This window comes from Sinocyclocheilus anshuiensis, unplaced genomic scaffold, assembly GCF_001515605.1.
Source record: "Sinocyclocheilus anshuiensis isolate Anshui unplaced genomic scaffold, SAMN03320099.WGS_v1.1 scaffold702, whole genome shotgun sequence".
NCBI classification, from domain to species: Eukaryota; Metazoa; Chordata; class Actinopteri; order Cypriniformes; family Cyprinidae; genus Sinocyclocheilus; species Sinocyclocheilus anshuiensis.
In genome coordinates, this window is record NW_015548184.1 from 77,169 (window position 1) to 93,240 (window position 16,072).

Sequence of the window (16,072 nt, forward strand, 5' to 3'; positions counted from 1 at the left end):
TTCTTTGCGTGAACATTTGGGCGACGTTATGCAAATCTTCCCACATAGTGAGGTAGACATGTGGGGGTGTGTTAGAACGAGCCGTTTTAGGTAGGCGTGGCTGACTCTTAACTTTTATAAAGAATATCTATCTCTTTGGATTTGAGACTTTAGTCTTTGCAACTTTACAGATCTTCTTTATGCACCAAGAGCTTGTAACACTCCAAAGAGAAAGGAAAAATTGAAATCGCATCATATGACCCCTTTAAGTCGTGATAACGAGAAAACTAATTTTATGTCGAGATCACAAGATAAGTCTTGATAATGAGAAAACAAATTTTGTTATGTCGAGATCACGAGAAGTCGTGATAATGAGAAAACTTTATTATTTCGAGATCACGAGAAAATTAAGTCATGATCACAAGAAAATAATTTTGTCAAGATCACAAATGAAGTTGTGATCAACAGAAAACAAGAACGAAAAATAATAATAATCCATAGCTTCTTAGGACTTCCGTAGGCTTTAATTAGTTTAACAGTGTATAAGCAGCACCTAGTGCTACAGCGCGAAATGACAGGCAGAGACAAACAAACCTCCCCTTTAAGAGACTGTCCCTTTAACAAACTTAACCTGGACACACCTGAACTTCAAACTACGGGAGTTTCAATATAGTAGAGGAAAACCTATACCGAAAGAACTACATCCTGTCCTGAAATATGGGTGAGTAATGTTACACTGGAAAGTTTTATCTGTTTACTTGAGGTGTTAAATTAAGATGTTCTTCAACCCGTGTCGCTCAGAGAGTTTTAGCTTTTTGACATAACAAATGACAGGACTGGTTAAGGAATTTTCTTCGCATTACTAAAATAAGGCCCGTTGAACACAATAAAGATTAAATGTGTCGTGTAGACAAGAAGTTTGAGAATAAGTTCTGTCGTACTAAGTGGTTCTTCTGAACTCGCTCCGTTGATGTGATTATCTGTCCAAGTTGTGTTTGTTCGCTTTCAGTTAACGTTATTCGTCTGCGAGTTAATCGAAGAATTTTGACACTATTAAGGCTAAATGTCGTAGTTTCGTGCTACATAGAAATATTCACAGTATTGATAGATTGGGGAAATAAATTTTCTTTTACAGTCAGAATCATTTACAGTAGTTAGTACTTTTTATATTGTTATCTGTTTTTTCATGACAAATGCCATGAAGTTTGTTTTATAGAAGTCATCGTTAATTTAGTTTGACTATGTTAATGATTTAATTAAATCTAGCTTAAAATAGAACAATTTAACTAAGTATTATAAGTAAATTTTTAGGGTGATATTAGCTTTTTATTTGTTTATTTGATAATCAAGTTCTTGCTGTGCTTTGATATATAATGAATTTCATAATTTCTTCTTCTTCTAATTTATTACATTTTGGTTCCAGAAGATGTCCTTTCACAAAATGTAAACCTCTTACAAAATTACTCAGACAAACTGTTGCCAGCTTCTCCAAACCTTTCATTGCCAGAATTTCTGTTTTGATTCCTAGGGACAGTGGCCATGGGCCCTCCTGGGCCAGCAGCGGTGCCCCAAACTCCTCAGTGGGTAGCAGATGTGGACAAGGTAACAAAGGATGTGAACAGCACTGAGGAGGAAGAAGAGGAAATGATCAAATCTGCAAATATGGAACCCAGTACCCTACAGTGGCCTGAGAATAAACCCGAACCACAGATTCTGCCAGTCAAGGATGGAGAGAGCACAAGCGTTAAATCAGATTGCATCTCAATCCAGGGTGGAGTGAGCCGGACGGAGTGCGAGAGGGAGGAATATGGGCTGAGAGAGAAGGAGAAGACAGGTGAGGGATGGAGGAGGATGGAAGCAGGGAAAGAAAGTGTTTCTGACACTGAGCTGAGAAACAGAGTGAAAAGCACCTGCTCGGAGATAGAGGTGGAGGAGGTGAACATCATGCCAGAGAACGCAGCCCGAGTCTTCAGCCCCAGCATCACCATCCTGCTCTCCACCAGCCAGCTGGAGGCTGCAGACCACTGGAGAGATGAAGAAGAAGAGAGGAGCCCCTTCCTGGAGACACATGGAACACCACTAGAAGAGTATTACAACGACTGGCCCATCACACCCAAATCACGTTGCTGTAAGATCAGATTAAATCATTATGTGTTTTGTAACTTTTAATACACAATATATTTGTACCATATTATGAACTGATATTAGAGATTAGAGAATTTATTGGTGTAGCCTGATATACAGTCCTGTAGCTAAAACAGTAGAGGATGGCGCTACCAAGATCATGGGATCATTTGCCAGGAAATGCATGAACTGATAAATATATACTTGAACGAAATGTAAGCCACTTTATATAAAAGCGTCTGCCAAAATGTAAATGTAAACATAATTTTGGTTATGTTATTGTGCATACTCTTTTCTGCTATTTTTGCATTTAGATTACATTTGTCATTATCTTCTGCTCACTTAAACTTGAAAACACTATTGAATGTAATATTTAATGAACTCAAAATGAATATCCTTTTTCATATTGTTCTTTATGATATTGTGATGGCTAAATTCACTTTTATAATTCAGACTTTTTAAATAATTGATTTTTGTTTTGTTTTGTTTTTAATGTATTTACACATAATAGTATAGAATTTTAATATCTGTCCATCCCTAACTTTTAACAATTTTACGTAAAATCTCACAAACCAAATTGGCTTTTTGCAAACTTGTGCTCCCTCAGGTTTGAAAGTTGCATATTAAAAAATGAACAAATCAGATTGCCACAAAAATATTAAGAAGCACAACTGTTTTCTACAATAAATGTTTCTTGAGCATAAGATCATACCAACCCCAAACTTTGAATGGTAGTGTACTTTTACAGAAGCATGAAAAGCCTGTCTCTCTGTGTTTCTCAGGTGGCTTTGGTGGATCTAATCGTGATGCTCTTAAACTGGGTGCATCCATGTTCACCTCTGCCCTGATCTTCCCCTTGTTGGTGTGGGGCAGCTACATCTTCCTGCCCTTTGATGCTCCTCTGCTCGACAGTGCCCCCCTACGGCTGGTCTACACACTGCGCTGCTCTGTTTTTGCAGTCATACCTATTGTCCTTGGTGAGCAGGAAGTTCCTGGGTCTGTTTTGACTCTGAGATGACTTGACATTGATAAACACAGTGTATCTTTGTGTTCTTTCAGTGCACAATAATTAAATCAAAGGGAGCTGTTTGGAAATGGTTGTTCTGTTCTTTCCTCCACTCTTAGGTATGTTGGTACTAGGTGTCTCCCGTCTGTGGTATCGATCCTTGAAGCCGCGGTTTGAGGGGGAGAGGGAAGTTCAGCAGGTGGCAGTTCACCAGCGCTATGTGGAGGACTCCGTCTCCCTCTTTCTGCTTTACTTCCTCCAACTGGCTGTCATGGCTGCCTACCTGAATCAGGATCTGCTTAAACTAGTTCCTCTTCTCACCATCGTTTTTGCCTTTGGCAGGTATGAAATCCCTCCTAAAATTGCAAGGCCAAATCTCTGCTTTAGAAAGCGCCACAAAATTTGGTAGTAATTAATGGGAGTATAAAGAAACACACAATTCAGGTCGATAAGACCATGTAAAGTCTTACTGGGGAAAATTACAAAAAAAAACATCACTGGGGGAAAAGATTATTACTTGTAAGCAGGGTTATTATAGTTACCTAAAACCAAAACCATAAAAACAACATTGTCGTTACATAAATATAAATAACATAAAAATAGAATATGAACTAAATAAAATATATATAAAAAACAAATTCTATTTATTTAAAAGGCCACATTTTCATTTAGTTGAACCTAAAATACCAAAATAACTAAAACTAAAATGGAAATAATAAAAAAAAATAAAAAAATGATATAGACATATAAAACAACATTTTTCAGCTTCCGGGTTTACCATATTTAATGAGTTAAATATGTCTTAACTTTTATTTTTTGGGTGAACTAGACTCAATGCATATTGTCGCTATCCGCGATACGTATTGTAGCATTTTTGTATTGTGATATATTGTGGCACGATATATTGGTACAACCCTAGTGATTAATTTACATATTTTTCATGTTTTGTTTAAATTTTTCCCCCCATGTTTGTGTACTTGTTTCTTTTTTTTATTTTCTGAAATAATAAACCTTATTTATAGGTTTAAATTAGATTATGAATCCCAGAGATTTCATGTGTAACTAGCAATACTTTTTAAAATTACTTTTAATTTGTGTCTTTGTGCATCACAGATTACTGTACTGGGTTGCAGCAGCTTGTGACAGCAGTTTGAGAGGTGTTGGCTTTGGGTTCTCATTTCTGCCAATGCTGGTTATGCTGGTGGCCAACCTCTATTTCATCTTCCTCTCTGAATCTGCAGGCTCCATCTTTGCCCCAGACATCCCAGAACCACCTGTTCCTCCAACCAAACAGCGGTTCTGGGGCTAGACATGCCACATCTGACACCTCTGCTACTGCCAAATGTAGACCAGATCTCTTTAGGCTTAGAGCCATCTTAAATTAGACTATAAGAAATTTGTGTCTGAGAACGTTTAATCCAACTGTGATTTCATTTTCCTCTCATGTTCTTTGCTTTCCTGAGTAAATTTATATCATGACCAGGTGGGTTGAAATTGCCAGAAATCCAGTCAAAGGAAAGAGGGTAGAACAAAGGGGGAATCTGTTTTTTTTTTTAGTTTTTTTTTTAACTAACATATAAATAGAAGTTGTGTAGTGAAACTTGAGACACTAAACTACAAATTAAAATGAGCTAGCTACCCTTTATTGCAGCCAAACATGAGCACAAAGCAGATGCAGAACAAGATTCATCATCACTCAAAAGAGCTCCAAATATACTGGTTTCAACTCATCTACTTTAAGATGAGAATGTCAACAAGAAGAAAACAAAATTCCAAATGTTTATTCTACAAGTATGTTTTTATTTTTTTTTTTGCTCATGCATTGTTTGCTTATTTAAGACTATACTGTGTGGTGTGTGAAGTTAGAGGCCTGCCCAAACTTGTAATCTTCCACAACCACTCCCTTTGGTAATTTAAGGGCAATGTGATGTTTACTCTGTGTGAAGTGTAGACATATTTTTAACAAATTTGTAAAAAGGTAAAGGTATAAGATATCTATTAGAAGATCTTGTAAATGAAATACTAAACAAAACTGCAAAGAGATATAAGAAAACTATGTAGCCTAGTGCAAATGAATGTATTAAGCTGAAATTCTTATATTTTCATAAACATTTTTAACAAATACAATAGTTTGTGAATGGTTGTTTTTGTGCATAATTTAAATGTAAAAACGCAGTTCATTCTATACGATGGTATTCGGTTCGAGCCTGCTCAGCAAGGTCAATGTTTTGTTTTTTTTTTGTCGGAGGGCAAAAAAAGTATTTCCTACTACCTGCTGTCATTTGATAGCTGGAGTACATGGAAAGTTGACGGCAAACCTCCAGCAGTATTAATAATATTACTTTTGTATCATATACTGTATAAGCCTGGCTCTGATGCAGAATGACATCTCGAGGCCGAAGGAAACACAGCGCTTGTCTGTTTCGAATGAGGGAGAACTGTCCGTTTCGAAAGCTGAGGAAAAACGTGTGCAATGGTAAGACCGATGACATAACTTGACTTATTACCAAATTATTTAATTAATACAAAGCTTTAAAATAATTCCTGAGAAATTTGAAATTAAATATTCACTGTATGTTCTCGCAGAGATAATGTTATGGTTGTATGTAAAACGTTTATCGTTATCTAAGTGTTCGTTTGCCCGCCCCTCGTCACGTGTTAAAATTGCCCTAAACGATTTTACTGAATTGTTTAGAGTAATTTTATCTGTTGGTTGTGCCAGCTGTCTGTCGGAAGTTGCAAATCGAGTTATGTAATACCACTTGTTTTATCGACCACATTGCACAGACTCGAGGAGCACGCTCGTGCCCACTGGAGGCCAATGGAGAACATTAGAAACCCCGCCTCAGGCAGGAGCATCCGGGTCACACTGCGGGATAAATAGAACCGTCAGCGTCGAGACCTTCTCCAGACCTCCTCAGTCTGATTCCCAACTGCAAGAAGAGTTCGCAGGTCAGTGTCAATCTGACATTAGGGGACTTTCAAGTGTGATTTCATGGCACACTGTGAATTATTGCTATGCCTGTGTATAGTATTGTTGTTGTTATTGTTATTAAATCTTTTGTTCCCCTGCCATCTGAACAGCCATGGACACAGATATGGATCCACCAACTGGTTCGGGTTATGCTGTATCAGATGCTCCAGGAGGACCTTCCAACTTAAGCCTCATTAACCAGCAGAGCCACCTGTCCTCCAGTGATACTGTCATGGGTAAGAGAAGCAGACCTTGGTTCTGCCTGTGATCCTTTTATATGTCTGATACACATTTCGTAAATGATTATTTTTGATGCATTGTTGTTTTTATGTTAGATCTGGACAGTGGAGTGGACCCAGAGACAGGAGAGCGAGCCCAGGGGTGATATCACAAATCTGTAGCATGATATCGAATGCTGGATATTGCAACCCATGACTGATAATCTGGGTAAATTTGAATGTATTTTGTCTCTAGGCAAGGACCGCTGACAGATTCAATGCTTGATGACAGATTAGGTCTGAGTGCCATTCAGCACAGCCTAAACTGCAGATGGAACTTGTTTGGTGGTGCTGAAATGCAAATACTGAATCATCTTAGCATCCGAAATATTGTCAAATGACAATAAACCTGTGCAGACTTTCAGATGAACTGCTCATGTAATTTATGGGTGGTCTTCCCTTAGATTGTTTGATGTTTAGTAAATCTAAACCAGGGGTGCCCTACCCTGGTCCTGGAGATCTACCTTCCTGCAGAGTTCAGTTCCAACACACCTGTCTGTAATTATCAAGTGCTCCTTCAGACCCTAATTAGTTGGTTCAGGTGTTTGATCAGGGTTGGAGCTAAACTCTGCAGGAAGGTAGATCTCCAGGACCAGGGTTGGGCACCCCGATCTAAACACTTCCATTGGACTTGAGTATTGTCTCATACTTTATCTGTCCATGATGATGAAATGAAAAATACAAGAGGAACATCTAAGGGTGATGCTTTAGAAATAAACAATTCTACTGTACTGTGTTTGTTTTTTCGTACATCTTTTTAAATATATTTGAATATTTTTTTGTAAAATGCTGTTTGACGGCACGTCCTTATGTGTCAGAATGGCATGTTTTTCTGTTAATGCCTGGTGCCTAGTTAATATGCACTAAATATTAAACAAAAACAGCTGGCAACTTTACAACAGCGGTGGCGAACTCCGGTCCTTGAGAGCCGCAGCCCTGCAGAATACAGCTCCAACCCTAATTAAAACTCACCTGCCTGTAGCTTTCTAGTAACCCTTCAGACCTTGATTAGCTTGTTCAGGTGTGTTTGATTAGGGTTGAAGCAAAACTCTGCAGGTCTGCGGCTCTCCAGGACCGACGTTCGCCACCCCTACTTTACAATAAGGGTCTCTGCACTAACCAAGATTTACAGCAAAGTTTTGGTCACTGTTGTTTTATGTTAGCTTTTAATGTTCATTTTTGCATATACTAAATACATTAACATTTGTATTAATATATCATGAATGAACATTAATCAATTAAAATGAACCTGTTCATTGTTAGTTCATGATACCTAATGCATTAATGTTAACTACCTGAACCTTATTGTAAAGTGTTGCATTTGGGAAAATGGGACGCATGTAGACATTTTTTTAAACGGTCAAATAAATTTTTTAATGTGAAGGGTTCTGTGTGACTTTTTTTGGGGGAAGTTTGAAAATTTTACAGCTTCTGTGAAAAAATGTAATTGCATAATCATAGTAAACTACCAAGGTGTTGTGAAAAAAGCACCTTCATTTATATTCTATTTAAAAGGGGTTCAGCCCAGGAAAAACTCAACAACATGGTCTGATATTGAAATTTATCACCGGTAGGAAATGCAAAGTAACAATACCAGCAAAGTGAAGCACAGAGATACTAGCACAAACATCCTAATCCAATCCAGAGTGGTTTCATTTCCAGAGGGGAAGAAAAACAATTGAGGGAAGAAGAGCTTCTGGCCTAATGACAACACAAAGCAACAGTGCAAATGGCTTTCTAATGAAAACATTGTGGTGGAGAATGGAGTTTTCCACAAATAAATGCTTGTGCATAATTGCTCTTCATTTGCTGCATTACTGTCCTTTCTGAACTCTTCTTCCTTCATCCTCTGTACTTCCTCTTCCTTTACTCCTTGTCCTCCATCGGTGCACCACCCGCCTGGTCTTCTCCCTTCTTTTTGTGACCAGAAACGATGTCATCAATGCGCAGTAACAGGATGGCCGTCTAAGAGGAAAACGAGAAAATCCATTAACAGTCATAAGAAAAATCACCTCTACCTAGGGCTGGACGATATGGCCAAAATTGATATCACGATATATTTCTTAATTTCGGTCGATACGATATAATTCCGATATCGATATGACCACTATTTATCTGAAATAGAAATCTTTTGTAACATTATAAATGCCTTTATCATCACTTTTGATCAATTTTAAGCATCCTTGCTAAATAAAAGTATTAATTTCTATAATTTCTTTCCCAAAAAAATAATAAAAATTATACTGAATGGAATAGTGTATAATGTTACAAAAGCTTTTTATTTCAGATAAATGCTGATCTTTGGATCTTTCTATTCATCAAAGAATCCTGAAAAAAAAAAATGACTCAACTGTTTCAAATATTGATAATCAGCATATAAGAATGATTTCTGAAGGATCATGTGACACTGAAGACTGGAGTAATGATGCTGAAAATGCTTTCTCTTTCTGCAAATTGTATGGTGTAGCGATATGACTGCACCCAAAATGCTATCAAACACTCCAACGCAGCTCCATTCTTCGCGAAAGATGGATAAAAAGGCGCACAGCAAACAAAAACCTCGAAAAAATTATATGTGACCCGCCAAATGCTGGCCGAATCACAGAGATGCCGATTCGCACGGGAATAATATTATCACAGGACCTGGGTGTTCGGCGAAATATGGTAGGTCATTTGCGGAGGAATTTTTACTTTACAAATTACAGACATGGCCGATTCGCACGGGATTAAGATCACAGACAACCTCCGCAATTATTACAAATGACTGGAGGTCACCAGGTAATACTAATCCTGTGCGAATAGGGCTTAAAGCAGTTTTTCTCCATGTGCCATTTTACCTCAACTGCAGTTTTGTATGTCTGGGCTTTAACTGCCAGTGGTTCCCAGATCCCCAGCTGCTCCATATCAGCAAGAGTTCCTGTCTCTGCATTGATACCCCATGAAGAGTTGCCCTCCTGAGTGTGCTTGGCCTGGAAAAGAGATGAGAAACGCTTTGTAACGCCAACTGAAATGCGAGTTACTCAAGAGTAGCATCAACATACTGAAATAAAAATACAAAAAAAATGGTGCTTTCAATACCACTTACTCTAAGGGAAGTGAGCACTCGTATTGCTGAGGCTCCACAGTTCTGGATGAGTGTACGTGGGATGACCTCCAGGGCCTGAGCCACAGCGCGGTATGGCCACTGCTCTACACCGGTCAGCGCTCGCGAGCGCTCCGTCAGCCGATGGGACACCTCCATCTCCAGTGCTCCACCGCCTGGCAACAGATGCGGGTCCAACAGGACGTTACGACAGACCTGCATGGCATCCTGCAGGTTTCGCTCAACTTCCTGAGACAGATCATCAGTCAAACAGCGACAAGTCAATTAACCTGCACAAAATCCCGATTCTCTAGCTGAGCTGATCAAATATTCAACAAATGGCTTGTTGAATTATCTAAGCACCTCTTCCTGAGGGCTGCTCTCACTATAGAGACCTTTGTGAGACTTTCTATAACGATTAAAAAACATCCTCATTAATCTTCCTCTGAGCATTGCATAGTCATGAATTTTTAACAGTGGCTCCAGTCTCCTCATTTCTTTGGTTTTTCTCTTTTCTCACCGCTAAGATCTCCTTGCTGGCTCCTCTGAGGAGAATGGTGCAGGCTTTGGGGTCTTTACACTCTGTCACAAAGGTGAAATACTCATCGCCAATCTTCTTCACTTCAAATAGACCGGCTCCTGTACCCACATCCTCTTCACGGAGCTCATCTGTTCTGCTGGCAATACGTGCACCACATGCTCTGAGAGAGAGAGACAAGCAGAAGAAGAGTTAAAGTTTGCCACACTCCTTAAATATTTGATGTTGCTTTCACATCTGGCCCATTGTTTCGGAACCTGGCACATTTCCCCCCCTTAGCTCGTTTCGTTTGGGCATATGTTAACATGGCAATCGCGCCCGGATCCGCGCCAAAACAATCGGTCTGAGATCGCCTGAACGAGGTGGTCTCGGCTCGATTGAAAACGAACTCTGGAGCGGTTCGGTTGTAGTGAGAAAGCAATCCGATCTAACGGACCAACGAACCAGGCTATATCACAATGTATAATGGGTAATTACGCAAGTTCTGTGAAAAGCATTAGCTTTGTTGTTTTGCTAATACTTCAAAATGAACCTGTGAATGTCTGTGGGTGAGCACGTCTTTGCCATTCAAAATAAAAAAGCGCACTTTTTCATTTTATAACACCGTCTTATTGCTCTTCTTCCTAGTAGGTGCATTTTAAAAATGTTTTCCCGATGAATCCTGGACTCCTGCTCAAAATTATAAATTAATATAAGGTCAGCTACAATAAGCCTGCGAAGCTGTTGTCGTTTCATCCTGACGGATGACAGCCGTGATAGCTAGTGGAATCCCGGAAAATAAACCGTGGAACTTTGACCAATGAGACAACAGTTTACTCGCGCGTGACTTGTATTAACAAATTAGGTCCGTTTAGAAATTTTGCTGTGTGAAAGTGAACCGCACCAAGAATAAAAAGCAACATTGTAATAATTTTAATCCCTGTTTCGGAACAAAGCAATCGATCTACATGTGTGAAAGCACCCTTAAATTATTGGTTAAGGATTTTTAAGTTATTTTGATTCAGAACCATCAGTATTGTTATTAACTACAAAAAAAAGTTTACGCAATAAAAAAAAAAAGCTAAATAAAATGTTTCATAAATTATACAATTGAAATGTTTAAGACTAAAATAGTTTAAAACGAATTGTTTAAAACAAAAATAGAGGGGAAAATAGCAAGCACATAAAACTAATACAACTTAATCTAAGATCATTAAAATGGAAAATGAAAAGAAACAAACTAAAAGCTAATTTAAAACATTAATAAAAACTACAATTGTACATACTAAAATAATACTATTTTTCCATTCACTAATACATTATTCATGCCAAATTGTAAACCATTTTGCCAAATTCATTAAAAAATCAAATCATTCTTAAAATGATTGTCACTCACAAATGAGACATCAATGCTCTACACAAGCAATATCAAAGTGACTCCACTAGGCATATATAAATACAATGTATATCCACTACATATACTGCCATGATTAACATTTTAATATTAATTATCAAGATTTTTTAATTTGAAATTTTCTGTTATTTTCAGGTTTGTCAATGGAACTAAGAAATCAAGATTTGCTTTACATTTGCAAAATAACCATTGATGCAATGAATTACACAATAAAAATGAAAATGTATTGACAAAAGCACATATTTCTGCACCTTGCAATACGGTTGTTGTCCGTCTTTCTGACACGACGGATCGCAGTGATGTTTGCTTTCATCAGATAGTGCTGAGCCAGATCTAGACAGATGACAAATTAATACTCACATGATCTAAAAAAAAAAAAAGACCACCAATGCTTCTCATAAACACATGACTGCATGAATGCTCATATGTACCAGAGATGCCCTTTTCAGTGAAGACCAGGTCAGGTTTGAGACGAATAATATCTTCACAGATCTGCTGGATGTACTCTTCCTCCATCTGCAGAATGCGGGCGAAGTCTTCCTCGCGAGTGATCTCAATATCAGTCTGAGAGGAGCGCGAGGCCAAAGGTCAGTGTTTTAGATGTTTTTAAATAAGCATTCAGAGGAAGATTGTGGATTCAGACAACATCTCACCTGACTCTCACCCTTCTTGTACTCCAGAGAGCAGTCCAGCAGAACAATTCTCGGGTTCTTGATGAGTCTTCGCATACGGGGATGAGTTACATCCTTATTTACCATCACCCCCCTCAGCACACATGAGTCGTCAATGATGCCTCCAGGCACCTATTCACACAAAAACTGCAATTAGGTATATTTACACATTGCTTGACATTTAATCTTTGTTTAAAGTCAATATGAATTGCAGATCCTATGCTAATTTTATCCATTGAGAACAAACTGGATCATGTATTGGTCTTATCGCTAGATTTGGCTCTTGGTTAAGATTATCCAATATTTCACACAACTTCAGTGACATCAGAAAAGAGCAAGTTATTTTATTTTGATTAAAGATTTCTGTTAACAAAAACATTCTGTGATTACATTCAAGACCAAAATTGTGCATATATACAGTAAAACTAAGAAAGAATATGCTCTTTAGGCATATTTCTTTAGGCTGTGTCCTACCTTCTCAACTTTGGCATACTTCTTAATGTCGATCTCCTTGCGTCCGTTTTCCTCCAGCTCAACAGTACGGACAGCATCTAGAGCAATGTTGCAGGCCATGGTGGACCAGCGGCTGAGTGCCTTGGTGTTGATGGCAGAGTTTATTATCTTCAACATCATGTCACGATTATTCACATCTACTGGAGTGCTATGAGGGGGAGGAGGAAGTAGCAAAACTATCAGACTCCAGAGCACTGAAACATTTCAGCCCACTTTAGCCAACATCCACCTTACCAATCCACTGATAAAAATTAGCAGCTTAACAGAATGGTTTAGCCAAAATAATAATTTCCTGAAAATGTACTCACCCCAAGTCCATCAAAGATGTAGATAAGTTTGTTTCTTCATCAGATTTTGAGTAATGTAGCATTACGCCACTTGCTTACCAATGGACCCTCTGCAGTGAATGGGTGCCGTCAGAATAAGTTCAAACTAGAGGTCGACCGATAGTGGATTTTGCCAATACCGATAGCTAAGTTGGACCACACTGGCCGATACAGATTAATTAACCGATAGTTTTAAAATTGATACTGAACAAAAACTAAAATAGTGCTTTATTAACAAAAACAGTACTGAACCACTAGTAGTAGTAAAAAAAAATAATAATAATAATAGTAAATGTTGAGATTAACACACGCTAACAAGGAACAATACTTACTTACAGCTTTCATTAATCTTAATGCTACAAATTAACTCTTATTTTAAAGTGTTACCATTTCATTTCAACTGTCATGCTTAAAGATGCACATCTTTAAATATATACACAAAGGCTATAGCAATAAAATGTATATACATATGGATATTGTATGTATACTCTCACACTTTAACTGCTATTCTTGAACACTTGATGATCTGCTTGCCTGTACGGAGTTGATCCTTTTAAAATCACTTAATGTATTTCATAATGCGCGTTCATATTTGCTGTTCTGTATATAATTTGAGTCAACAACAAGACATATAGGCTACTGTATTGTCTTTATCATAGTCCGTTATTATGCCACATTAAGCATTTTGCTGTATGGGAGGACAAGTGAAAGTTTGCGCGTGATTTCAACCACTAGAGGCCGCTCTCGCACTGTATAATGACAACAGACCCTTCTCAGCCGCTCCAGCTATGGATGCAACCCGGAAAACTATCGGCATGGATTTTTGTCGATAACGGATAGTTCCAGCAATCAACTATCGGTGCCAATTAATCGGCAAACCGATACATCGGTCGACCTCTAGTTCAAACAGCTGATAAAACCATCACAATAATCCACATGACTCCAGTCCATCAATTTAACTTCTTATGCAGTGAAAAGCTGCATGTTTGTAAGACACAAATCCATAATTAAGGCATTTTAACTTTAAACCGATGCAAAATATGAGTCAATCCATACAGTAAACAACATTTCCTCCAGTGAAAAAGTTCATCCCCTGTTGTCCTTTCACATCAAATCCACTGACATATTTGTGATATTAGAACAGTTTCCACCTGTTTTCAGACTAAATGACTTTTTCACTGGAGAAAGCAATATTATGGATAGAGGACTTGTATTTTAGCGGGAAGCAACGGTTTGAAGTTCAGAATGTCTTGATGGATTTCGCTTCATTAAATGTTTACTGATTAATTGGAGTTGTACTTCATTCTGACAGCACCCATTGACTGGAGAGGATCCATTGGTGAACAGGTGATGTAATGCTCCAAATCTGTTCTGATGAACAAACTCTCATCTACATCTTAAATAATCGGAGGTTGAGTAATTTTTCAGCAAATTTTCATTTTTCTGTGAACTATTCCTTTATTAATTGAGAGCTCGTACAGAACAATTAAACTGGTTGTATGTTTGATTACCTGACGTCTTTGAGTATGTTCAACATGTCATCCAGAGCTTGTCTGTATGCACTGATCACCACGGTAGGATGCATCTGCTGTTCCAAAAACTGCTCAGCCACCGACAGCATCTCACCCGCTGTACACAGAATGGCACGTTAGGATTTGCTATTGAACAAATTAAATATTAACATATAAACATTAATTTAATTGTTAGTTGTCAACTTCTTACAATTCTTTTTTCCTAATAATTATTATTAATAATAATATAATGGATTATTTGTATGTTACTAAACTACAAAAGTTATTATTCAAGATTACATTTAATCAAACACCTACGTCATTCAATTTCACAGACTCTGTGAACTGAAATTTTCCCTCACCCAGAATAATTACAGAGGTGGTCCCATCTCCAACCTCCTCATCCTGTGTGCGGCTGATCTCAATCATGGACTTGGCAGCAGGGTGCTGGACCTGGATCTGAATGCCACAAAAAAAGAGAGAACATTTTATTAACATTCAATAAATACAAAACCTACATTTTGTTTGACAAATTTATGGAGTGGTATTCACAATCACCTCTCTCAGAATGGCATTGCCATCATTGGTCATGACAATACCACCCATGGGATCCAGAAGCATCTGCGCACAAAGAACAAAACATTTCATCAAACATCTCTTTAGAGCAATATCATACGTTTCATCTTACAATAAACAATGCACCAAAATATAAGTGTGGACTAAACACCAGAAACACACCTTCATCATAGCCCTTGGTCCCAGACATGTCCTGATGATATCTGCTATGGTCTGAAAGGAGGATGAAGCAGCAGGCTAGTGATTTTGTTTCATCTGACATGTCTTTCAAAAAAATCTATAAATAAAACAGACCCACCTTTGCCGCAGTGATGTTTCCTATCTGGACCTTTCGTCCAGACTCTCTCTTGATGTTCTGACCTGTTATGAGCAGAAACAGAACCAGTGTGGTTAAATCAGTTTGAACCCTAATTATTTTCTTCGTTCAGAAAATAACAATTCTAAAAAACAATGATTTAAAATCTAACACAAATTAAATATTTGACATGCTAACAGAAAATATCAATAATGTTACGAGTCTAAGCATATGAACAGGGTGCAGCTCTGGTCAGCACACTCTCTGTGCCGTTAGCCTTATGCTAACTAATTCATTACTTTAAAACCTCCGTTAGACAGAACCGACAGCCCCATAAAGCCAGCAAATGACTGAGAACTGAGCAGCGCCAGCTTTATTATTGACTGTGCAACTTGTGGTGCAATGGCTTAAACAATATTATTATTAATACGCAATGTTAGCAGTGAGGCTAACACAATGACTAATCTGAACACTGACATGAGCTTGTCAGACACGCGAGGCCCCCGTGCACGCTAGTTAGCTTAGCATTCTAGCACCGATGCATGAATAAGTCTTATTCACACCGTTACCGAGTCCAGCAGCGGCTCATATGAAAGCTACACTCGCGCATTTTCAGATGGAATAATGAAATAAGCACTCACTAAGCACGAGAACCGGTCGGCCCATCATGTTTGCGGCGTGGTTTTAGATCACCGGTACCTGACAACGCGCACAACGGCGAGAGAGAGGAGAGGATCCACGAGGCGTGGCTGGGGATTCAGCGACGCAGTGGACCAATGAGCAAGCGAGACGCATTTGACATACAC

At 38.3% G+C, this 16,072-nt stretch overlaps 2 protein-coding genes across 4 annotated transcripts; one reads left to right on the forward strand and one right to left on the reverse strand.

Moving 5' to 3' along the window:
• The first annotated feature begins 571 nt into the window (after positions 1-571).
• tmem79b (transmembrane protein 79b) lies at positions 572-5,236 on the forward strand. Of its 3 annotated transcripts, XM_016507908.1 has the most exons (6): positions 572-700; positions 1,508-2,107; positions 2,886-3,080; positions 3,229-3,451; positions 4,223-4,266; positions 4,351-5,236. In XM_016507908.1, the coding sequence occupies exons 1-6, from the start codon at positions 697-699 to the stop codon at positions 4,416-4,418; spliced, it is 1,134 nt and encodes a 377-aa protein (XP_016363394.1). In that variant the 5' UTR covers positions 572-696; the 3' UTR covers positions 4,419-5,236. The 3 variants fall into 3 exon arrangements, with proteins under 3 accessions (XP_016363394.1, XP_016363392.1, XP_016363393.1); XM_016507906.1 differs by having other exon boundaries at positions 4,223-5,236; XM_016507907.1 differs by lacking the exon at positions 4,223-4,266.
• A 2,669-nt stretch (positions 5,237-7,905) lies between these two features.
• On the reverse strand, positions 7,906-16,038 carry cct3 (chaperonin containing TCP1, subunit 3 (gamma)). Its single transcript, XM_016507904.1, has 14 exons — positions 15,908-16,038; positions 15,270-15,331; positions 15,134-15,184; positions 14,954-15,016; positions 14,758-14,854; positions 14,396-14,513; positions 12,520-12,706; positions 12,028-12,177; positions 11,806-11,938; positions 11,626-11,707; positions 9,964-10,144; positions 9,447-9,692; positions 9,199-9,330; positions 7,906-8,326 (listed from the first exon to the last, which is right to left on the reverse strand). The coding sequence occupies exons 1-14, from the start codon at positions 15,933-15,935 to the stop codon at positions 8,228-8,230; spliced, it is 1,629 nt and encodes a 542-aa protein (XP_016363390.1). The 5' UTR covers positions 15,936-16,038; the 3' UTR covers positions 7,906-8,227.
• Positions 16,039-16,072: the final 34 nt, after the last annotated feature.

What these genes read in the sequence shown, in the direction of transcription:
- cct3 (XM_016507904.1), bottom strand. Translation starts at nt 15,935, where the DNA reads ATGATGGGCCGACCGGTTCTCGTGCTTA. An exon ending in CACTGAAAAGGGCATCTCTG is followed by an intron (nt 11,708 to 11,805) that starts GTACATATGAGC and finishes TCATCTGTCTAG; the next exon opens with ATCTGGCTCAGCACTATCTG. An exon ending in GAGTGCTCACTTCCCTTAGA is followed by an intron (nt 9,331 to 9,446) that starts GTAAGTGGTATT and finishes TCTCTTTTCCAG; the next exon opens with GCCAAGCACACTCAGGAGGG.
- tmem79b (XM_016507906.1), top strand. An exon ending in CACACCCAAATCACGTTGCT is followed by an intron (nt 2,108 to 2,885) that starts GTAAGATCAGAT and finishes TGTGTTTCTCAG; the next exon opens with GTGGCTTTGGTGGATCTAAT. An exon ending in ATCGTTTTTGCCTTTGGCAG is followed by an intron (nt 3,452 to 4,222) that starts GTATGAAATCCC and finishes TGTGCATCACAG; the next exon opens with ATTACTGTACTGGGTTGCAG.